Source organism: Lutra lutra, chromosome 13, assembly GCF_902655055.1.
Source record: "Lutra lutra chromosome 13, mLutLut1.2, whole genome shotgun sequence".
Lineage (NCBI taxonomy): Eukaryota > Metazoa > Chordata > Mammalia > Carnivora > Mustelidae > Lutra > Lutra lutra.
Window position 1 is genome coordinate 64,004,352 of NC_062290.1, and position 23,934 is coordinate 64,028,285.

The 23,934-nt window shown below is 43.7% G+C and overlaps 1 protein-coding gene across 2 annotated transcripts in view; it reads left to right on the top strand.

The window, feature by feature from the left end:
• Positions 1-23,730, top strand: part of NR4A3 (nuclear receptor subfamily 4 group A member 3) — a 35,456-nt gene extending 11,726 nt beyond the window's left edge. For both annotated transcript variants that reach the window (XM_047700813.1, XM_047700814.1), the window contains exons 6-8: positions 9,305-9,504; positions 11,601-11,779; positions 23,119-23,730. In XM_047700813.1, the coding sequence (XP_047556769.1) occupies positions 9,305-9,504; positions 11,601-11,779; positions 23,119-23,366 (627 nt within the window). In that variant the 3' untranslated portion in view covers positions 23,367-23,730. The remainder of the gene's footprint in view (positions 1-9,304; positions 9,505-11,600; positions 11,780-23,118) is intronic.
• The last annotated feature ends 204 nt before the right edge of the window (positions 23,731-23,934 follow it).

Consider the following 23,934-nt stretch of genomic DNA (forward strand, 5'->3'; position numbering starts at 1 on the left):
CTGGTAACATGAGTTGATTGAATGACTTTGCACCTGGCGCTGGACTGAACAGTTTTCATACCTTTCCTATAGTTCTCCCTTCATTTAGCAATTCTGGTGCATCCATTGCGCCCAATCATTTTTGCCTTTTTGGGTCTCTGAATGCCTTAACAAATGACCCTGACAGTGCTGCACCTGTCATACCATTGTTGCAGAATTCCTGGTGGTTGTGTCAATGAAAATCTGCACAGGTGAATTGCAGTGTGTAGGTTTCTTTCGTGGTTTAGAGGAAGGGACCAACACTTTTTTCATATTGTGATCAAACCATCTGGGTGAGCCTCAAGTTATCCCTTACCAGTTTACCCAATTGCATCAGCACTGATTAACCTGCTGCTTATTCAGGGGATTAGACCACTGATGGAGAGGAGCGAGCTCTGGCCTTGACATTGGGAGGTGTCAGGTTTATCGGGATGGAACACTGCCTCTGCTGCTCCCTGCCAGTGTTACCTGGCTCCTGCTCATGGCTTTCTCATTCCTACAGTGGAGATGATTATAATATTTAACCCCAGAGGGATGTTTGGAACATGAGTCACACAGGAATGATGGCTTTGAAAACCGTAAATGAGTACCAATACTGTTATTTAAGTCAACCAAAGCATATCACTATTTTTATTTCTCATAAGATGTGGTCAAATATCATCAGTTTGAACTCTGAAAATTCCCAGAAATTTGTATAACACAGAGGGGAACCATGAGAAGGGATTTTCTGAGCAAATGTATAAACATCACTGGACTCAGAAAAGCAAGCTTCTAATAAGACGGGGTCTCACCAGAGAGGGAAAGGAAGGAAAAAGACCACAATTATTGGGTTATTTCTGCATGCTAGACATTGCATTCTATTATCTCGTCTCACCACTTAAAGAACAGTGAACAGTGAGGATAGTCTCCCACTCTCTAATCCAAGAAAACTTAGAAACACAGTTTGCACACAGATGAGAGAGAAGGGCCAATCCAGGGATCTCCAGTTGGTTGATCTGACTTGGCAGCGACTACCAGATTGCCCTCCTCAGGTCTAATCAGTATTTCAGACTTCTGATGGAAGAGCTGGCAAAGAGAGTGTGTGTGTGTGTCTGCTGTGTGCCCTCCTTCTGGGTTGCAATGCTGACAGAAATGAAGGGGTGATTGGTGAACCTGCTGCGATCCTCCCTCCCTCGTCCTCACTCTCATTATAGGCTGTGAAGCTTCCTCTCCACACCTAATCACAAGATTTCAAATGAGAAGCATGGTAGACCCTTAGCACCAAAGGTTGAGGACTCTTATTCTGATTACAAGTAGCATCTCTTAACTAAAGTCAAGTCTCAAATAATAGTCTAACAGAATAATGCAGTGGTTAAGGGTTTAAGCTGTGGAACCATGCAGGCCTAGAAGAAAATCCCAACACCATCATTTAGTAGATGGGTGACCTTGAGCAACCCATGAAACCTTGTAATGCCTCAGTTTCCTCATCTGTGTTATGGAGTGATAATAATAATATCTACTTTCTGGGGTGGTCTGTGAAGAAGAGTCAAAAAGATGATACTTGTCAAAGCTTTAGCACAGTGCCCTGTACATTATCTCCCTGACCAACCTTTCTTCCTTTACCATTTGTTGAATGTATGAACTACACATGTCACAGGTCATGTAGCCATATCATTAAGGTAAACGTTATCACCTATATCACAGATGATAAGATGAAAACTGGGAAAGGGTAAGGGAGTGACATGCCCAAAGTCACATAGGTGACATTAGAATTAATGAATGAATTAACTCATTCATTAATTCTAATTGAGAGAATTAGAAGCAAAGGGTGTTGGACCCAACACCCCAACAATCTCTGGGGACCCACAGACCCCAAAGTCTGTGTTCCTAGATACCATGCTTCACTGTGTCTTTGGTTTCAATGAGAGTGGGTGCTAGAAAAGCATTCAGAAATAATGACCTCTCCTCCCTGAAGCACCTTTGGGCCTCCCCACATGCAATTTGTCTGAATTCATGAAGCTGCTCCACAGTGCCTACGCCGAGCCTGTAGGACGGTCTGACGTTGTTCCAGGCATTGGAAATCACTACTGATGGTCAGTCCAGAGAACTTGGGCCCCCAGAGTGATTTTTTGGCCCTAAATTATCCAATTATTGGCCTACGTGGCCTAATTAGTCATTCAGTGGCAAACCCTCCCCAGCACTTTGAGTTGTCCCAGCTGGGAACTGTCTCCACATGGAAAAATCAATCCAGTGTGTTTGCTTGCCTCTGCACTATTCAGTGTGTTAGACTAGAGTCATCATCCTCATCAACAAACATTTATCCAATTTAATTATTAGCTTTGTCCAAAATAGCAGATTGACCATTCCAGAGTCTGGGTCACATTAATACTACCTTTTGGTGCCTTGCCCAATTTTGTAAAGCATATTTATTTTAATTGCATTGTTTTGGAATCAGGTTGAACCTCATAAGTTGGATTCTCCTGCTTTTAGATAGCTTTACAAAATTATCAAAACTTGGACCAAAATCAATTAAATTAAAAGACTTTTTAAAAATACAGTGAGTTTTCATCAAAAACTTGGATGAAGGCATAGAAGGCATGCTGATCACATTTGCAGATGACAGAAATCTGGGAGGGATCGCTAATATGATGGATGTCAGTATCAACATTCAGAGTGATTTCGACAGGTTGGAACAGGATGGGCTGAAGCCATCAGGAAGAAAGTTAACAAAAATAAATGTGAAGCTCAGCATTTAGAATTTCAAAACATGGAAGAGCCTTGGCCCATCAGTAGTTCTTGTTAAGAAGATCTTGGGACTTTATTCCATACACTCTCAATATGAACCAACAAAACATATGTGTGATGGAAGGAAGGGATGCTGAATTACCTTGGGTTGCTATAGTAGAAATGCAGGACCAGAACCAAGTTGGGAGTGGACACACAGGCTCTGTTCTATGAGACTACATTTCAAGGGTTAAGTCCATTCCCAAACTGGAGTTTAAGAGGGACGAGGAAACACACCATTTATGGAAACTTGTAAGGAATGATTGGAGGAAACGAAAATATCTAGACAGAAAGTGAGAAGGTTTGGCAGGATTGGGTTACTCTTTTACCCTGTGGAAAGAGGACTGCTGCTCCCAAGGGCAGATCTAGAAGAAGAAGAAGTGGGGGGGGGGGGCGTCCAGTTCATTCTGAAGATAAGGATGAGCTAGCTCTCTTAGCTACAAGAGTTACTGTGGAAGCATGAGCTCATCAACACATGAAGTAAATAAGGAGAACACATAACAGGATTTCTCACAAGCAGAGAAGTTATTTTGAATATTGAATTCCTTCCAACTCTAAGATTTTATGATTCTGGGGTTTACCTTATTATTCCTAAATACAAGTAATTTTATATTTATATGATTTTAGATATATATGTGAATGTGTATGTGAATATATGTTAAGAAACTTGTTATTTAGCAAGATTGAACTTGCTTTGTTCTCTAAAAAATATTACCATAAAATGAATGAAGCAAAATGAATTTATTGAGTGCCTACTTTGAGCTAGGCAACATCACATATGTTCTTACATAATTTCACTTAAGCCACAGCTTTATGTGCTGTAATTTATTGTTTCCGTCATTTTTTTAAGAATGTCATTCATTGAAATTCAGTTTTCATAATATCTTCTCCTGATATATATATTCAAATGGATAGAACTGCAGGTGACTTTGAGATCATCTAATCCAACCACCATATTTTCAGAGGAGTAAATAGAAGCTTCCAGAGCCTAAGAGTCTTGCCTAAGGTCAGGGGCAGAGCTAGAGCTAGATCTGAATCTCATCACTCAAGGTCTTAAGTTCCTATTTCACCATACTGCCTTGTCTCTGTAATGAAAGTTTACTAGTTTTTTTTTTAATAGAAGCTTTACTGGGTTTTTAAAAATGACAATAATAGTAATATATACCCATTGGGTTTTTTTAAAAGGCAAACCATTTAGAAGAGGACCAAGTGAAAAATGAAATTCTCCTCTTCATTTATTCCTGACTAATCCCACTCTTCAGTGGTAACAAATGTTAACATTCTAGTGTGTGTCCATAGTTTATTACATTTTAAATAAGAATTTGCCCTGTCGGATTTGAGTCAGACAGTTGATTTGACCAAGACAATTTGTTGACAATACCAGTTTCCCCCTTGAATTGGGCAAATGGAGAAATGAGACAATGTTTGCCAGATAGGTATGTTCCAACCTTGCTCCGGCGTGTATGTCTCTAAGGTCATGAGTGAGTGGTTTTCCCCGATTGTGGGAAAGGGAGGTGGAGCAGTTGGGTTACAAGTCACAGAGGGAATGCATGCATGTATGAGAGGCCAGAAAGAGAGCTTCTCGCTCTGGGAAGTGTTCCTGGCTCTGGGACCTTCACTTCTCCTTTGGGCCAAACTTCTCTCCTTCAAAAGTGAGCTCAGATCATTGTATATCAGTGCAGTCAAAACATGTCACGTTTGATTTGTTTCTCCTCGAAATGTAGCTGTTCTCTGCCCCACAGTTGCTTTTAATTTAGCAATACAAGTATATATAGATATGGGGTTTGGCTTCGGAGCCTCCATTATTACTAATGAGAAAATATACTTAACGTTCTCATTAGTTGGTCATTTTAAGTATTCTTCAGCAAACTGGGATGTTTCTCAGTAATTGGTGTCACTTAGGGTAGTAACAGATTCCAAAAACGAGAGATGCCACTCCAATAAAACCAGGCACCAGCAAATGTCATTTAAATATGTTAACAAGATTTCAGGCCAGTCCCTGTGCCACAGCGGGCCTCAGCTGCCTTGTCTGAATGGTGAGGAGATGGGACTAAATGCCCCGCCATGATCCCTCCCAGGCTTCTCCTTCTGGACCCTCTGACTGTTAGCCACGCTCTAATTCTGCTATGGGCTGAGCTCAGCATTTCCCAGAGTGTGGTGCCCAGGAAGACCCAGGGTGTTTGCTTAAAAATTCAGATTCCTGGGCCACACCCAGACCTACCGAATCAGAACTGGGACGGGGGGATGAGGCAGACAGGAATCTGCATTTTAACAAGTGCCTTGGGTGACTCGTTGCCACACTAAGGTTTGAGAACCACCAGTATAGTTTAATAAAAACAATCCAGTTTTACCTCTAATCTTATGTTTCCCAGCTTTTTTTTTTTTTTTTTTTTTGGAGGCTAGAGGGAATGAGGGATAGACATATAAATTTTCGGAGGGTAACCAAGTCGTATAACAAATAATTATGGATTGGGCTCTTGGGTGTCAGGTACTGTTCTATAGCAGTGGACACGTTGAAGAGAATCCCCTGCCTACAGCTAACGTAGCCTAAACGAGAGAGAAAGTAAGCAAAGGTATCACTGTAGTGACGCCATTAGTGGGAGGAGAAGAGGGTTTTTTGTTTCTTTTGTCTTTTAGCAGGGGAGGGGGTTAGAAAAGAAAAATGGCAGCAGGGCGGGTGTTGGGGGGGACATACTTGTTGCCAATTTTTTTTAAGTGTCACTTTTTAAAGTGTAAAAACCTAAGAATATGTCTGCACAGTTGGCTCATGTAATGATCACATCTAAAATGTATAAAGAAATAGAAAGACCCAGGGGGAAGTAACATTCTGAAGGGAGATAAAGGTTCTTAGGACATTCTACATATTCAGCCTGGACTAGCAGTGAGGTGGAGTAAATACCAGATTCCATTTTGCTCTGAAAACCTCACATTACTCATGTGCCGGGGCTGGCGTTCCCGGAGGCTCTCACTTAATTCGCATTCGAACAATTTATTTTAGGCCTTTAGGATTGTTGGTGAAGTCTGACCTACCCAACCCTAGTATTGTCATATGCAGAATGGAGACTTGTTTCAGTAACTTCTGTGGATGTTTTCAGCTCGAGATTCTCACTCTAGGTCATTCGGAGAAACTTCCATCAGACAGTGATAGCCTCTTCTAAATGGTTAGTAAATGTCATACTGTGTCTTTGGCCAGAGGTAAAGCAGATTTTAGATGGATTGATTATTCACACAGGCTGAAATAAAAAGCCTAAACAGGAAAAAAGATTTATTTTTTTTAAAGTCTTTCTCTAGTTGACCTAAATTCAATGGGAATGATCAATAAATGAACAATAATCCAATAAATGGATTCTCTCTGGTGAACCCCAAAACTGCCTCGCCCAGAAACAGAGTGATGTAGGGGAGCCCAGAAGCTGAGAATGGGGATCAGATTCTTCCACCTGCAAATCCCAGTATTCCTTGGCAAGGTTTTATAAAAAACTTCTAGGCCAGGTAAGAAAGGATCCAAAATGTTTTGTTCTGTTCCTTTAAATCTTACGTTCAACAGAGGGGACCTTTGGTTTGTTTTTTCCTCTAGTCAACCCCAAGTTAGTGGTGGCTCAGGCTGACTCCAGTTTGTCCCCAAAATTCCAGACCGTGGGCCAGAATCACTGCAGGTGAAGCCCAGAGGGTCTGGCTGGAGTCCGGCGTGCCGGGCCTGCTGGCTTTTCTCCTTGCTGAACTCCATCGGAGACAATTGCACAAACACGGTAGGCAGGGTCTGCACCTCCCTGTGTGCAGGACGCATGAAATGTGAGCCCAGCAGGGATGAGGCCTACAGAGAATGCTGGATGGAAGCTAAGCACTCCGGAGGATTCTGAGCAGAGAGATTACAGAGTTGTGAGCCATGGTTTCAGGGAGGTCAGTGCAGGAGGGCACTATTAGGTCCTGTTCCCAGGGACAAGTTTACAACCTTTGGTCTTTTTCTCTCCATTTAACACACTATTTTAAGACAAAATAATGCTAAATCAGTGCCAAATTCTAGGCAGTAACAGCATAGCTGGTATGATTAACAACATGTAGAATCATCGAATTCAAGAGCCATCATATGGAACATTCGCCAGGATAGTTGATAGTCTGGGCCATAAAATGCACCCTAACAAATTTAAAAGAATGAAAACAGACGATGTGTGCCATCAAACCGCAATGTAACTAAACTAGAAATCAATAGGAGAAAGACAGCTGAATGCAGAGAGCCAGAAGATATCTTAAAAATCAGGTAGCCCGGTCACTTCCTTCTCCAGAGAAGTTAAGTAACTTGGCTAGGGCTGCATAGCAAGTCAATGCCAGAGCTTGGAGGAGGACCCCTTGACCTACTGCCTGGTCCAAAATTCTTTTCTCTACTCCAGATAGCACGCGGGAGTTTCACATGTAGTACTGTCAGCTTTCTAAAGGGGGTTCTGCTCTAATCCCCACTTTACAGAGGAGAAAACCGAGGCTCAGAAAAGTGAAGTAATTTATCCCAGGTAACTACAGACAGAGCTACATTCTTTCACAAATTAGGGGCCTAGACAAATCTAGGATTAAAGCATCTGGGCCCCTTGTCTGATGGTGTCTTTTGGTATTTCATGATGCCTCTTGGGAAAGCACAAAGGGGAAAAAGAGAGAGAGACCCAGTTAAGGCAAGTACCTCATTTCCTCCTAAGTGTTTCCTTAGTCAGCTCCTGGCGCTTCCTGGCTGTTCCTCCGGGAGCCAGGTTAGGGCATTGTGACAAACCGAGGCACTCCCCTGACTGTTTTTTCACTGAGCAATATTCAACAACTTATTGGAGGTCAATTATGTGCTGTCACCGTGCTGTTGACAAAAACATGGGACCAAATACACACGCAGACACCTCCGATTAGAGCAAAGCAAAAACACTATTTAAAACTATCCCACAGGATACCAGCTAGGAACATCAGACATATTAACAGCCAGGGAGTGTAGAAGGGGGAGTCATGGGGCCATGTTTAAGACTTGGCTGGACCACTATTGGTTGTGTACCTTGGGAAAGTCTTCACCTCCCTAAGTCCCCCTGAGCCTCATTTTTCTCACCTGTAAAATACAGATTAAAATCCATACGCCGCAGGAACTGAGACAAAAGACACAAACACACATAAGGCTGCGTGAGGGCGAAGGAAATGATGTGCGTACTTCCATGAGTATTTCTGCGGATCTGTTGCGTTTCTGTTGTTGTTTGACCCTTGATTACTATCTTGCTCTATCAATCTTCCTGCGCAGAGCAGCAAAGACTTTTTCCTCCAGTGACTCAAGCAAAACCCTGAGTCTAAAAGAATATCCAAAAGCTGGACAAGGACTGTATTCCTACTTGGACCTTTCTTCTCCTGGGATCCTTTAGATCAGTGCTGTCCTGTAGAATATTCTGCAGTGATCGAAATATTCCACATGACATATGGCTTTAGGGCACTAGAGATATGGCCAGCGCAACTAAGAAACTGGGCTTTCTATTTAGTTTTCATGAATTTAAGTAGCCATAAGTCCTGAGTCTGATAGCACATGACTGCCGGGGCCCTGCTAAGGAGCACCCCCCTCCTCTGGTCTGGTTTGTTTTGTCTTACAGAAACCTACCTGCAACAAGCAAAATTCATTCTCTTTTCCTATTGGTTAATTCTGTGGTTCCTGGACTCCAGTGTGCACGAGGATCAGCTGGAGGTCTCCATAAAACAGCCTCTCCTAGTCTCAGAGTTTCTGCTTCTATAGTTCTGGGTGGGGACCCAAGATGTTCATTTCCGGCACATTCCCAGATGTTGCTGGTGCTGCTGGCCCAGGGACTACACTTGGAGAACTGTGACTGAATCAGCATCCCAGAGACAGCCAAGCTGTGGTGGAATCAGTAGACCCTGGAGGCCTGTTGGACACAGACCTCAGGGGTAATGATTCTCCTTACCAGCTCTTTGGAATCACCTGGGGGGCCTTTGAAATTCCTGATGACCAGTCCCCACCCCAGACCTGTTAAATTCAAATCTCTGTGCAGATGAGCTAGACAAGGTGTTTTGTAAAACTTGATTTCAGTCTTGCATCAGGATGGAAAACCACTGCACTAATGGATGTCACCAGGTTTCTTTTGTCTGTTAAGATATAACACAATGTGGGCGCCTGGGTGGCTCAGTCTTAAGCATCTGCCTTCGGCTCAGGTCATGATCCCAGGGTCCTGGGATCAAGCTCCGCATCGGGCTCCCTGCTCAGCAGGAAGCCTGCTTCTCCCTCTTCTACTCCCCCTGCTTGTGTTTCCTCTCTCACTGTGTCTCTCTCTGTGAAATAAATAAATAAATATCTTTAAAAAAAAAAAAAAGAGATAATTTGCTCTGTTTACATTGTGAGAATCAGATGAGACTAAATGCAAAAAAAAAAAAAAAAAAGTTTTACAACCGTGGGACCTAAAAATGAGGTTTTAGGCCCTGACTGTCTTGAAAAAGCTAATTTGCAAATGGTGCTGCCGCCCCAGTGGACCTGCGCTAATGCAGCTCTCTGCGGTTTGCCTTCTAGTACTGTCCGGCCGAACAGGCTGCGGCAGGCACAGATGCTGAGCACGTGCAACAGTTCTACAACCTCCTGACAGCCTCCATCGATGTGTCCAGAAGCTGGGCAGAAAAGATCCCCGGATTTACTGATCTCCCCAAAGAAGATCAGACGTTACTTATAGAATCAGCCTTTTTGGAGCTGTTTGTTCTCAGACTTTCCATCAGGTAATTACTATGATTTTATTTTATTTTATTTTATTTTTTAAGTTCTTCCCTTGCTTAGGAGAAGTTGGAAATCTGCTGGGTTTGTAACGGAGTCATTGGTGAAAAGTTTGCTCAGGAAGGAAATAGGAAAGATTGGCCAGGCATGAATGAAACTAGGCTGTGGGTGAGAGCACTTGCCTGGGAGCCAGGACTCCCAGGTTCTAGTCTCAGTTCCAAAATGGACTTGCTCTATGACCCTGAGCCGGTCCCTGGCCTCCCCTGATACTCCCTTTGCTTTGTGATATGAGGAGGTCAGATCTCTGAAGCCCATGGTTGATCTCTGAGGCTGATCTCTGAAGCCCCTGGCAGTTCCAACATTCTGTGATTCGAGGAAGATTCTCCCTGGTGCGTGAGGCATTTCCTGGCAGGAGGTATTTGTTTTGAGCGTCGCATTTACCTCACGGGTTTCTATTTAACAAGGGGCTGCTCAGAGTACACCAGATGGGGCTCTAAAGAGTTCCCACAGCTTCTCAACCCCACGTGTTTACTCCAAGAGAATAGCTTTTGGATCAAAACACTTGGTCCAACCTGTCCTCCTCAGTGACACCAAAGTCAAAGAGGGGGTGATTTTCGAAAAAGCTGGAACCTGGGATCTGAGCTTCTCTCTAAGCTTTTCATATCTAAGTGTTATTACCAGAAACTCTTGTGCAAAGTGCAGTTTCCCAGGCCTCATTCTCAACTCTTCTGGTTTGGAGCTACTTCGGAAGAAGTCCAGAAATCTGCATTTTTAACTCATGCTCCAGTGATTCTGATGCCAGTGGCCTGAGGTCCGGGTTTTAAACTCTGAGGCTGAATCCTTCTGTCTTTTGCATGCCTCTGTGTCAGGAGAGACAGAGGTGGAGTTATGTCTAGGAGGGTCAGTCATTAGCATAATGATAGCCAATCTCATATGCACAGAAGCCAAGCCAGCAACGGGACTGTCCTCTGTTGGGCAGGCAGCAATGGATTAAGTAAGGGATAAGTTGCATGCCGGCAGGTGCCATGTATGTACTATTCACCAAATTTTCTCCAGTGCCTGGCTCCAGGAATGGCATATACCTGGGGCAAAGGACATAATTGCTAAGGGAATGAATGAATAAAGCTACTCATCCAAGAAGCCCAAATCAAGAGATATTAACTTGTTAATGCAATAGGCTGAAAGAAAGAAATATGTAGCAAGAGACTGGAAAATTAAAGGAAAGGTAAGATTCAAGTAAGGACCATAGAGAAGTCAGAATTTATTACACCTAATACTCATTGAGCTCCTCTTCTGTACCAGGCCCTATGCGTAGGCTTTCAAATACCTTATTGAGTTCCCACAACAATGGCAGGAGGTAGTAATCAGAATTTCCTTTTTTATAGATAAGGAAAGGGAGAGATGAAAGGCATGCCCCCAGGCCCATGGCTAAGTGGTGACGTCTAGGTGTTCCAGAGTGGTGATGGGCATAATATAAACTATCAGGCCGATTTAGAAACAGCCCTCCGCATCCCCGCTGTTAAAAGGACAGAAGGAGACTTCCAACAACAATTACTTGGACTTTGGATCACTTTTAATTTCTGGGATTGACTTCTGGCAATTGCAAGAAGTGTTCTTAGAGTCTGCACAGTGGAATTGTAGTGTCTAGGCTCAGGTCTTATCAGTTTTTGACATTTAAGAATAAAAGGGAGAAGTCCTGGCCAAGGAGCCCTGAAGGGAACAGCCTCACGTTCACTACAGAGAGAGGCGGCGCCTGGGGCTTCACGTCCATCCTCCCTGAGTGCCTTCTCCTCCCTGTCCCATCCCTCGCAGGGATGATTCGAGCACCTGATTCGAGTAATAAGAGAGCAGGGGCTCCACCGCCTGCTACCCAGGGCTGCCCCTCAGAAGGTTCGCGCAGACAAGTAGCAGTGGCTGTCGATCCCAGGAGCACAGTCTTGTCCATCGAGAATATCTGGGAAGGTTGCACAGCACCATGCCGGGGGGTTCTGAAGGCTGCCTCATGACTGTTTAGGTGCCTTTGTGTTCTGATGTTGGACTGACTGAACACATGTTTGATGTGTCTCCATCTCCCACCCACCCCCACGACTTTGTCTTATAGGTCAAACACTGCTGAAGATAAGTTTGTGTTCTGCAATGGACTTGTCCTGCATCGACTTCAGTGCCTTCGTGGATTTGGGGAGTGGCTCGACTCCATTAAAGACTTTTCCTTAAGTTTGCAGAGCCTGAACCTTGATATCCAAGCCTTAGCATGCCTGTCAGCACTGAGCATGATCACAGGTAAGCTCCACCCTGCTCACCGAGGTGACTGTGTCCCCTTCCTCTCCTTTCCTACGTTAACGGTGCATTCGGGCGTTGGCGGTCACACACACACACACAACCAGAAAATTGGGGAAATGACTGCCACTTAGAACCAGCCTTGGCTTGCGGCAAATAAAACCAACACGTTGCCACATCCCTATGGAAATGAGTGTTGAGTCCAGCGAGTGAGTCAACAAGTGTTCACTGATCTCGGCCCTCTGCTCACGTCGGTGGGTTTTCAGAGATGATAGCATGCGTCCCTGGAGGAGCTAGAATGTGCACACGAATGCATGGGAGACAGGGTGCTGTGCCAGGGCAGGCTGTGGGCATGGGTACAAAGTGCCGAGTCATCAAAGGTGGTGTGCTTCTCAAAAGAGGTAACATTTTACAAATGTGAATGGTCCTTGATAAAATCACAGGGTATCTCCAGGCTAAAATGGGAGGAATGAGAATTCTGGGGATACATAAAACTTTGCTAAACCCATTGACTATTTGGCTGTCATAAGTTTCAGGAAGGAAATGAGTAAAAAAGATAGAGTGCTGGGAAGGGAGCCGGGCCTGGCAGGGAAGGGTGGGGCGAGGCACAAAGAGCCTTTCGTACATCAGTGAGGAGGTCCGAGGTCATTCAGGGAGCAGTGGGGATCCATGGAAAGTGTTGACCCGGGGAGCATCAGAGCCAGGCTTGCATTTTAGAAAGAGCTACCCCGACAGCTGGTTTTGAGCACCAGTAAGAGGGAAAGGGCCAGTCCAGGTATAGGAGCTGTGGGGTTAGAGGAGAGCTACTGAGGTTTACATCGTTGTGTGTTTGTTTTCCTCATTAAGTAGAAATTGATAGATGCCGATGAGCCTGGGACACGTGAGTGCCAGACAGTCCCCTCCTCCTGGAGATACTGGGCAGCTCAGTGCAGAGAACACAGGGAAGAAATTAGGAGATGGTGCTGTGGGTCCCGTCACTGCCTCCAGCCTGCTGTGTGCCCTACGGTTACAGCTGCCCGGCCCACTGCCCTCTATGGGGAGATTTGCTCAGGGAGTTTGGCATAGCAGAAGCAGCATGGACTATGGAATCCGGCACCCCCAAGCTGTAATCTGGGGCCCTGTATTCAATAAGCATGTGCTATTCAGTAATGCATTTCATTTCTCCGGACTGCAATCTGTAAAATGGGGATAACAATACCTGTTCTAGGAGATAGCAGTAAGGATTTCGGGAAAAAGGTTTGTGATGTAGCCAGACTGGATTTGGACTAGGCGCTCATTCCACCTATATTCCATCCTGGAATGATGGTGACAGGGATCCCCTCAAAGTTGGCCTATGCCTACCCCTTCCCCTTGAAAACCCTAGGGAGTCCAAAATCAAACTCGGTGCCATGAGGAAGCTGGTGGTGGCTTTAGGAGGCTTTATGTTTGGTGAATATCTCCTCGGCTGCTTGAGAGGCTCCAAGGAGGACACAAGTATTGAAGAAATGAAGCTGCACTCGCCCGGCACTCGGGCACCAGGGGCCCCGTCCTTCACGGGGTAGTCCTGGTCCCTGCCCTTGATCTTGGTAGCCTGTGCAGAGCTATCCTAGGTGCTGTGAGGAATGCCCACAGGAAAAATAAGCTCCTCTTCTCTCTTTTCCGCACTTTGCAGTGCTTTGTGATTTGCTGGTTGGGAGGGGATTTGAAACGTATGAAAGCATCAGGAAAGGGCAGGAAAGGGGACATCCAGAAAACACCAGTGTGCGTTGTTCCAGATCTTCGTTTCCAATTGACTATGGCCTCCCAGGAAATCCTGACTTTGGAATAAGCTCCGCTGATAGTCCCAGGTGATGGTGGGGCTCTGATCAGCTGGGCTCCTGGCATCAGAAAACTCATCCCCAAATTATCTGCTCCTAAACCACAGGGAAGAATCATGAAAAGGAAACAGGCTGTTAGAAGTGTAGCCAATCTCTTTTCCAGGGAAATTATTAAGAATCTGGGCAGTATTAAAAGTTGGCACACACACATGGCTTGTGTTTTCTACTTCTTTTTATCTGCCTCTTCCACCTGTCTCTAGGCCTCCTTGTGAAAAACTCGGTGGTGAGGTGGGGCAGGAAATGGTTTGTTTCAGATCACTCCCATGCCCCACAGTTGTGGTTATCAAATGTTTTTAAGTCCCCAGTTTATCTGCCCTGTCTTCTTTCACCCGTGCCCCATCCCTGACATGGGAGCAACAGAAATGCTTTGCTTCTTATGGGATCCTGGTGAGGTGAGGTCTGGCAACAGTTCATTATGTTTCATACATAAGACCCCCCCCCCCCAAACAGAAAGTTAGTATGGAATTACCATTTTATAAGTATCCATTCATTAACTAAATATTGAGGGCCTACCATATGCCAGGGCTGGTGTCAGTCTCTCAGGATGCAAAGATAAGCCATGCATCAATTCTACTATTAGAAAGGGTAGAACCTTCTAGAAAGTCATGTGCGATTAGGGATGCAATGAACTTAATGTGTGACAGTTAGCGTCCAGGTCCTTAAAAGCAACAGATTTGGTGCGGGGGAAGTCCAGATTACTGTTCACTTTTTTCAGGCAGAGAAAGGTAGAGGCACTGGTCATGTATGGCTTCCCAAGGAGATAGGGTGTAGCCATGGGAAGATGCAGAGGAAGGACATTCCAGATCAAGAAAATAGCATCACAAAGGCTTCAGTACCTTTGGGGAGAACAAGTAAGCGGTGTTGCGTTACACCTGTGTTGAAACCCAAACCCACATATAATCTAGTTAGAAAGAAGAACCAAAAAGAATGCAGGCTTGAAGACACTTGAAGAGTGTCAATCCTGCGGTGAGCATGAGACAGAAGACATCGTGTCCACAGTGGGTCCTGGGGTCTCTGCTTCTGGTGGTGAAAGCTGCACTTTGGGGGAATTTAAAGGATTTTCAGAAAAAAGATTGATTCAATATGGTATTTATCTTATGATGATATAGCATCCGAGTAAAATGTCTTTCCCATGCAGTAAAAAGGGAAATAAGATCGGAAAGGTCATTTTAGGCCAGATGGTGGGGAAGGAATCTTGAGTGTCCAAATGCCATTTGGCATCATTACACTAAAAGAATGTTCTCCATGGCTTTCTTTGCCCGCTTAGATCTTCTGTCAAGTGAGAAAAGAACTCCTTTCTCTTATGCCTAGAGTCTTTTTCTTGGTCTTATTAGAACATGAATTCTAAGATTGGAGAGCAGGAAGAAAGGTTGAACCAGGGACAGAAAGCAATGAACAGAGACATAGAAGGACCAGGCAAGTGGCTGCTCTTGCCATATCCTCTACCCCACTCATTCTAAATGGTTACCTGGTTACCCTGTTTTTTTGGTGTTTTTTTTTACCCTGTTTTTATATCATGTATAGCCATCAGCTGCATTGCAAAGAAAACGAAGTGTAAAACTTGACAATATCATTTTTTTTTTTTTAAAAAGGGTGGGGATTGTCTTGGAATTTAGAAATTGGAGATCAAGTCTTCACTCTGCTAATTCCTAGCTGTGCAGTCGGGCTAGTTTCTTAGGCACACTCCCTCTTTCTCTCTCTCTTTTTTCCTTATACTCTCTGAATCTCAGTTTTCTCATTTTTCACAGGGATAATTGCATCTACCTATAAAGATTAAATGAGCTAATGTGTACTTCGAAGAGAAAAAATATTAGACCAAACTTCATTATTATTATGTTAAATGCTATTTTCTTACCTCTGGGAAGAGCTAGCTATTCTCCTGAGAATCCATAACAATTTCCTGTATCCCTACAATTGCACATACACATTGTATTAAGTAATTTATTTGTGTCTCTTCTTCTGTAACTAGACTGTGGGTTTCTTGAAGGACAGGGAGAGTCTTATTCATCTTTATAATTACCTTGGCATTTAAGTGTCTGGCACATAGCAAACATTGGTCAAATGAATGGGTTAATTGTAAATTGCAGAAAGCATCCCATATTAGGAAAATTAATTATTTTTCACCTACCACTTTGTTATTAGAAAATAGTCTGAATTCCTGAGGACTACCATATTTCAATTCAGATTAATTCAATAATATTTATTGAGCATCTGCTATGCACCAGACGCACAATCCCTCATCCTCAAAGAGTTTGTGGTTTCCTTGGGGAGACAGACATATACTCTAATAAACCAAAGACAGACAGACTGGAAAGCAGTATTATAGCCTAAGCATAGACCCCTGACCAGCTTGTGACTTCCTCATGAGCACCGGCTCGGTATCTCTGGGGACTACCCTCCAGTAAAGGATGTTATGTATGCAGTGAGAAGTAGCAGTGAGATGACTTCCCCAAGAAAGAAGTGGAGCTCGGAGCGGAGCAGGAAGGTCCTGTTTGTTGGTATTAGCACTCCTCTTTGGCTGGAACTGGATTACAGTTGTCTCCGAGTTGGCCTGTGCCCTGAGACCTGCTCAGAAAGCGAAGGAATTGCACATCATTATTGGGTCTTCTGATGGCTACCATCACCCTGTCCTCGTTCCCTGCTGCTTGCCAGAAGGAAGAGAATTTGTTTCTTGTATGTACCCAAGAGACAGAACTGGGAACTGTAAAATCATAAACATAAAACATAAAGAAAAACTTTGTAATAGAACTATTTGATCTGGGACAAGTGGCTTTGGGGAGTTAGGTTTATGGAGACTGGACGAACACTGGGTACAGACAGGCTCAGGCATCTCATTGGGACCAGGCTTCCCCAGCGTTTGTGGGCATGAACTCACTAAGCATCTTGTTAAACTGCACATTCTGATGAGGTTGGTTCCGGACAGGGTCTAAGATTCTGCATTTCTAGCAAGCTGCCAGGTGATGTTGATGTGGCTAGTGTAGGGACTACACTTGAGTAGCAAGGGGCAATGAAAGCTATGGGTAATTAGGATTCTAGGAAATTCATAATAACCACCATTTAAAAATACCCAGTGCCAGGCAGTGTGCCAAGGGCTTTACATGTGCTCTTTTGTTTAATGTCATTTAATAAGTAGATTTGGAAGGACCTGGGATGGATTACAGCAGAGATGGGAAGCAGAGGGACCAGCCAGGAGCCCTGGAAACAATGTAGGTAATAGTTACAGGAGCCCTAGCCCAGAGGCAGTGAGATTGAGAGGAGGAGCTAAATGCAAGGCACATCACAGAGATAATAATCCGAGTTTTTGTGATGGATTAACTAACTATGATGGCCAGGGGGGAGGAGTCGTCAGACATGGTTATGAGAGCAATGGGGAGGTCCGTGAAATCCTTCATAGGTAAACTCAGAGAAGTGGCTGATTTGAAGAGGATGTTAATGAGTTGAGTTTTTAGACATAGAGGATACTTGCTAAAATTTCTAAGTACTTAACTCTATGCTGGCATTGTCCCAGACACTTCACATGTGTTAATTCGTTTAAGTCTCACTACAACCCAAGGGGTAGCTGTCCTTATAGCTGTATTTTACAAAAGTGGAAACAGACCCGAAGTAGCCAGGCTCATAAGTGGCAGAGCCAGGTTCTCCCTCTGGGAAACCTGGCTCCAAAGCTTCCAATGTGGTAGGTTTTAGAGTTTGTGAAGTTCTTTACCGTTGTGCCCTGCTCGTTAACTCCCAACTTGTCTATTTATTCTGAGCAACCCACATGTTTAGTATCAGTTAATCGTATTTTACAGGTCATTGTTCCTCCGTATATATATTCATTGAACAGATAGTTATTGCTGTCTCCTATGTAGTATGTATGTATGTAGTAGTGCTGCAATGTATAACGGTGGGCAAACACAACCCATACTCCCATGGAGCTTACACTTAATGGAGGAGGCGGACGAGAGTCAGACGGATATCTGATTTCGCCCTGTTATGTCCTTCAGAGGGAAAAAAATAGAACACTGTAGGAGAACATGATCTAAACTAGAGCAAAAAGGAAAGTCCCCTTGAAGAAATACTTGATTTGCAATCAACAGGATAAGTAGATCTTAACTAGGGAAAAAGGGGAAACCATGAGCATGGGCCTTAATAGCTCTATTATTTCCCTAGATCTCTCCCTCTCTCTCCCTCTTTCCTCTCTTCCATTCCTTCCCTCTCCCCCTCCCTCCCTCCTCTCTTCTCCTCCCACCTGCTTCTCTTCCTCTCTCAGCCCTTATAGCTAAAATTGCATAGGAATTCAACAGTTTCTTTAGATACTAATACCACACAGGGCAGGAATAGGATCTGTTGTCTGTCTGTTTTGTTCACTGCACTACCCCCAATGACTATGACTATAACATTGCTAGGCACAGAATAGGCACTCAGTACATATTTGTTGAAAGAATTAATTAATCAATTAATTAATTAGGTACACAGAAAGTAGGAAGGGGCTATAGGGGTTATAGAGGCTGAATTCATCTCATGATGAAAAACATTCTCGTATGATGTTCAAGGCATCCTGGTATAAAAGAAACATGTCTGGACTTGGAGCAAAAGAAATTAGCCATTTGCTAAATTTGACTATGGGCAAGTCACTTAACTCTCTGAGCCTGAGCCTTCTTATCTATTAAATAAAGATCATCTTTGTCCTGTCCAGTTCACAAGGATGTTGAGAGGGTGTGATAAAATAATCTAAGTAAAAGAGCAGAATATAAAGTGCTACCAAGTACATTGTTAATTTTTTTTAAGATTTTTTTTTTTTTAATTTAAGAGAGAGAGAGTGAGAGAGAACATGAGAAGGGAGAAGGTCAGAGGGAGAAACAGACTCCCCGTGTTGCTGGGAGCCCGATGCTAGACTTGATCCCCAGATTCCAGGATCATGAGCTGAGCCCAAGGCAGTTGCTTAACCAGCTGAGCCACCCAGGCGCCCCCTAAGCACTAGCTGGTGCTGAGCACTTTGTGACATCTCCACAGGGATTTTTGTCTTGGGTGGGAGTGTGAACTAAATGACTCAAATCCTTCCCAACTCATATGTACTATGATTGTGACACATAAATCCATTACTTAGCCGTTTCTATAAGATGTGTCTTTAAGTTTTGGATACAGAGAGCTGAGTTAAAATGCGAAAATATTTATAGTATGATGTAGTATGATGTAGGTCAAAGAGCAAGAAATGCCAAAGAGCTTGTGTTTTGTTTAATGGTGGACAAAGATCTTACAGTAAAATCTGTGTGTGATTCTCTAGGAAGGGGGAAATCCAAATGTCCTATTTCCCCAGGTTTGTTGAAGTCTCTGTCTGTCAGCACTGTAGCCATATTTAGCAGGCACCAAAGAGAAAGGAGGTCCCTTAAACGAAAACATCAGTGATTGGGGTTTTAAGGAATTGCAGATTACTAGGAAGGTCCCTGCCACTCAGGGACTCCCTGGTGACTTGGAAATCTTGCTGGCTGCTGGCAGTAGTTTGCATGGAGACTGAATTTTATCTCAGCCCTTTTGAAAAAGTAAAGAAACCACAAATCCAGTAGCTGTTCAAAGCAACAAAGAAGGTGCCTTTGGCTTCTAACAGGAGAGTCTCTGAATTCCTCAAGGAATTCCAGGCCTAGGGTTGATCCAGCTGGCAGGGAGGTATCGATCTCCACTTCAATTCGCTGAATAAATAATGGTTGCCATAGTTATTGAGCAGTCACAACTGGTTGGAGAGCAGGGAAAACTCTGAGGCACCTTCTGTGAGTTTGGCCATGACAAAGTCTAGTTATTAGGTTCCATAATCAACCCCCTCCCCAAATCCAGCCAGCACTGTGCTCCATTTCTTTGCCTGAAAATGAATATGGGATCTTGAATATAATGCAAGATATGGGGCACTGGAAGGAAGGCAAAGTTGAAATCAATGGATTGGTATTTTATTCTGGGAAAAGCATCTCTCCCCGGGTAGTGAACCTAATTCGATATAGCTTGGTATTAATAGAATTTACTATCAGCAAGATGACTGTTTGATCATGTTACAGCTGCGAGAGAGACCAAATCCCAGATTGTTCTAGGCTAGCAGTTTAATATACAAATACTGCTAACTTGGAAATTTTAAAAGAAAGGAAAAGAGCAAAATGACAAGCTCATAAATATTCTCACTTTTCTGTTTCCTTTCACCCTTTTCTATATGCAGAAATAAATTTTGTATAGGTGTCATCACATCTTAGATACCATTTTATATTCTGTTCTTTAATGGGATATTTTATAGTTTTCCATGTCGCTTCACAGCCTTCCCATTTGTCCTTTCTGATGTTTACAGAATCTTCCATTATGTGCGTATGCCATTAGCAGTATCCTTATTCTTCTACTCTTAACTTTTTCCCAGTTTTTTAAAACAGATACTGCTACCCCCAAATGTGTTCGTGCATACAGTTTTAGTCTTCTGCTGAATTTTTCCTTCAGATAAATTCCCAAGAGTGGCATTACTTGGTCAGAGGCTATGAACATTTTATAGCTCTTGAATTTACTGCCAAACTTGCAGTCTGCTTTTGTGCTTTGGTGGGGCCAGGGGCGGGGTGTGGGTGGTGGGGAAAACTTTAAGAAGAACACCGTTGCAGGCAGAATTTCTCTTGAAGGTCAGCCCTGGGTACATCTTTTGAGACTAAACAAAGGGGCTATGTATGCAGTAAAGATAAACGTAGAGGACAGGTTTGCACCTGGGCTGATTAGCTAACAGTTTCCTGGGAAAAGCAGAATCGTGCCCTGCAAAGCTTGGGAAGTAGGGGACTTTACTGCCTTTTGTCTGACCCTGCGGTTGCCAACCATTTGCCAGGCGGCAGGCACCATTGTGGGTGCTGACCGTACCACGTGTGTAGCACAATGCAGCTGGCAGAAGGTCTTCAGGTAACATCATCTTAATTAAGCCTGACAATAATCCATGGAAGTAGATTTTATTATAATCATATTTTTCTTTCAATTTATTGTGCAATATTTAGGACACACAGAAAAGGGGGGACCTGGCTGGCTCAGTCCGTAGAACATGCAACTCTTGATCTCAGGGTTGTGAATTTGAGCCCTACACTGGGTCTACAGATGACTTAAAAAATAAAATCTTGGGGTGCCTGGGTGGCTTAGCCGGTTAAGTGTCCGACTCTTGATTTCAGCCCAGGTTGTGATCTCAAGGTTGTGAGATTGAGCCCCACATCAGACTCAGTGCTGGGCATAGACCCTGCTCAAGATTCTCTCTCTCCCCTCTGCCCCTCCCCCACTAAGCTCCCTTCCCCCGCTCTCACACACCCACGTGCATATGCACGTGCGTACTCTCTCTTTCTCTTTAAAAATAAAATAAAATCTTAAAAAAAGAGACACACAGAAGGAAATGAAGAATACAATAAAGACTTGTATGTCTACCTCCCTGTAATCCCCATTTTGCTAGAAGGACATTGAGCCTCAAAGAAATGAGGTCACATAACCAGACCTGAAGCCCAGCTCTGTCTGGCAGCACGTCCAGTGCACTTTGCTCTATATTGTGGTGCACGGAGATGAGACGCCTGCAAGTTATAATCCAAATGAGATGCTGACAGTTTTCATGGTTGTCGTTTAATGTAAATATGACACATCAGAGCCAGAAGGGACCTTAAAGGTCGTTAAGTCTGACCTCCTTCTTTTAAAACAAGCCCTAAAAAGGGAGGGACTCACCCAGCTCATACACAACTAGCCAGGCTGGGGAAGAGTGCGGATCTCCGGGTCCCTCGGCCTCCTTTGATTTAGGGCAAGAGAAGAAATGTCTGGATCTTGCTTCATTTTACTAATTGACTATTTTTTTTGTTTCTGTTTTAAGGAAATAACTTCCCTGACAAAAATTTCCCCAACTGAGGTTTAGGAGAATACTTATCTTGATGAGCACTGAGTAACATGTAGGATTGATGAATTGCTGAACACTCTTGTACGCCTGAAACGAATATAAAGTGATATGTTAATTATACTGGAATTTTTTTAAAAATTAAAAATATATATATATATATATATAACCAAATGAAAAAAATAACTGTAAGAAAAATGAGACACCACTGCTTGATTTCCCTTTGGAAAGATGTCTTCCATCTCATAAGAGTTATTGTTTTACATGTAAATATACTTAGAGATAAAAATCCCTGACTGAGATAAGTAGGGCCAAGCCCTTCTCTCAGGAAAGAGACTTTGGTATCTAATTGCTGAGGAAGAGAAAAATGATTGGTACTGGGTGCGAGTAAGTCCTTTCTGGAGGAGGAGGACAAAATCTTTGGGACTTTGAGAAAATCACTTAAAATAAAATAGGAGATCATAATATTTAACATGGGGATCCTTTTCTGTATTGTTTTATAAAATACGAGATACAAGTGTTCATGTCTTGCTACATTGTAAAATGCCTGCAGCGCCTCTTTCTGGGCCTCTTCCCTTCTTGTTGACTTTTCCATCTCCACAGCAGGAAGACGTGTATTTTGTACAGGGCGCCAGGCGTCGGTCAATAGGTGTTTCAAGGGGGGCCACAAACAAGGAAGAGAAAAGCCGGATTCCTCTCAGTGCTGGTTAGCATGAAAACATAAAAAAATGTGCTTTGTGCTGGATCTCATGGGGCAGCCTTTGCATTAGCAAATGGAGCTAACAGGACCCCTCCCCCTCCACCTGTTAAGATGGGAACATTAATTCGTTTGCCTGGATGTGTTTCTCTATCACTCTGATAAAGAGTTGCTCCCTGACCAGGCTTTTGTAGGACGATGTATGCCAAGTAATTACCTCTCTGTCATTCATTTAATGTGACTGTGTGCCAGGAACGGTGTGCTTCCCCTAAGCCGGTACTCCCAGAAACTGCCAGAAAATTAAGAACAATTATTATCTTCATTTTATAAGGAAACGGGGGCTCAGAAATTAAGAGGCTAACTCAGGGGAACACAGCAAGGAAGTGGCAGGACTGGGATTCAAAGCCTGGTGCCGTTTGATACCAAAGGCTATGAGTGACCTCTAAGAGGAAGGCACTTGGATTGTAAAATGCCATCCCAACTGGTGGAAGAAGACATGGGCCTCTAGTCGAGATTCAGAGCCTCTTACGATGGGGATGCCTGGGGCACCTGGCTGGTTCAATCAGCTGAGTATCTGCCTTCAGCTCAAGTAATGATCTCAGGGTCCTGGGATCGAGCCCCACATAGGGCTCCCTGCTCAGCAGAGAGTCTACTTCTCTCTTTCTCTTTCTCTCTCTTTCTGCCCCTCCCCACCCCCACTCATGCTTTATCCCTCCCTTTCTCTCTTTCTCAAATAAATAAATAAAATCTAAAAAAAAAAAAAATGAGGTGCCTGGTTGGCTCAGTCGGTAGAGCATCTGACTCTTGATCTCAGGGTCATGAGTTCAAGCCCCATGTTGGGTGTGGAGCCTATTTTTAAGAAAAGAAAAAAGCAAAAACAAAACAACAAAGTCTCTTAAGATGTCACCACCTCCTCAACTTATCCTTTTCTCTCCCTCTGTAGAACGACATGGGTTAAAAGAACCAAAGAGAGTGGAGGAGCTATGCAACAAGATCACAAGCAGCTTGAAAGACCACCAGAGTAAGGGACAGGCCTTGGAGCCCAGCGAGCCCAAGGTCCTGGGCGCGCTGGTGGAACTGCGCAAGCTCTGCACCCTGGGCCTCCAGCGCATCTTCTACCTGAAGCTGGAAGACTTGGTGTCTCCACCTTCCATCATCGACAAGCTCTTCCTGGACACCCTGCCTTTCTGAACAGGAGCAGCCAGAGCGGGGAGCCACCTCAGTGGCCAGCACCTTCTTGCTAAGCAGCAGAGGAATGGGTCTGGACACCTACCATTTTCTGTCCTTCCTTAAGAGGAGAAGCAGCTCCTGTAGAAAAGACTTTTTTTTTTTCCTTTCTGGCACTTTTCCTTACAACCTAAAGCCAGAAAACTTGCAGAGTATTGTGTTGGGGTTGTGTTTTATATTTAGGCTTTGGGGTTGGTGTGGGAGGGGAGGGTATAGTTCATGAGGGTTTTCTAAGAAATTGCTAACAAAGCACTTTTGGACGATGCTATCCCAGCAGGAGAAAAAAAAAAAAAAGGATAATACAACTGTTTTAAAACTTTTTGGGGAATACAATTAGAGTTGCTTTGTATTTAAAAACAAGAACAGCCAAGGGTTGTTCGCCAGGGTAGGAGGTATCTTGACGTTGATCTTTAGAATACACTTCCTGTATCAAGGGTATATATGTGATGCAAATGAGGCAGAAATTCTCTCTTCTTAATTTCTCTCTTCCTTTGTTTTATTTTAACAAAAGGTGAAAGATGACGATTACCTA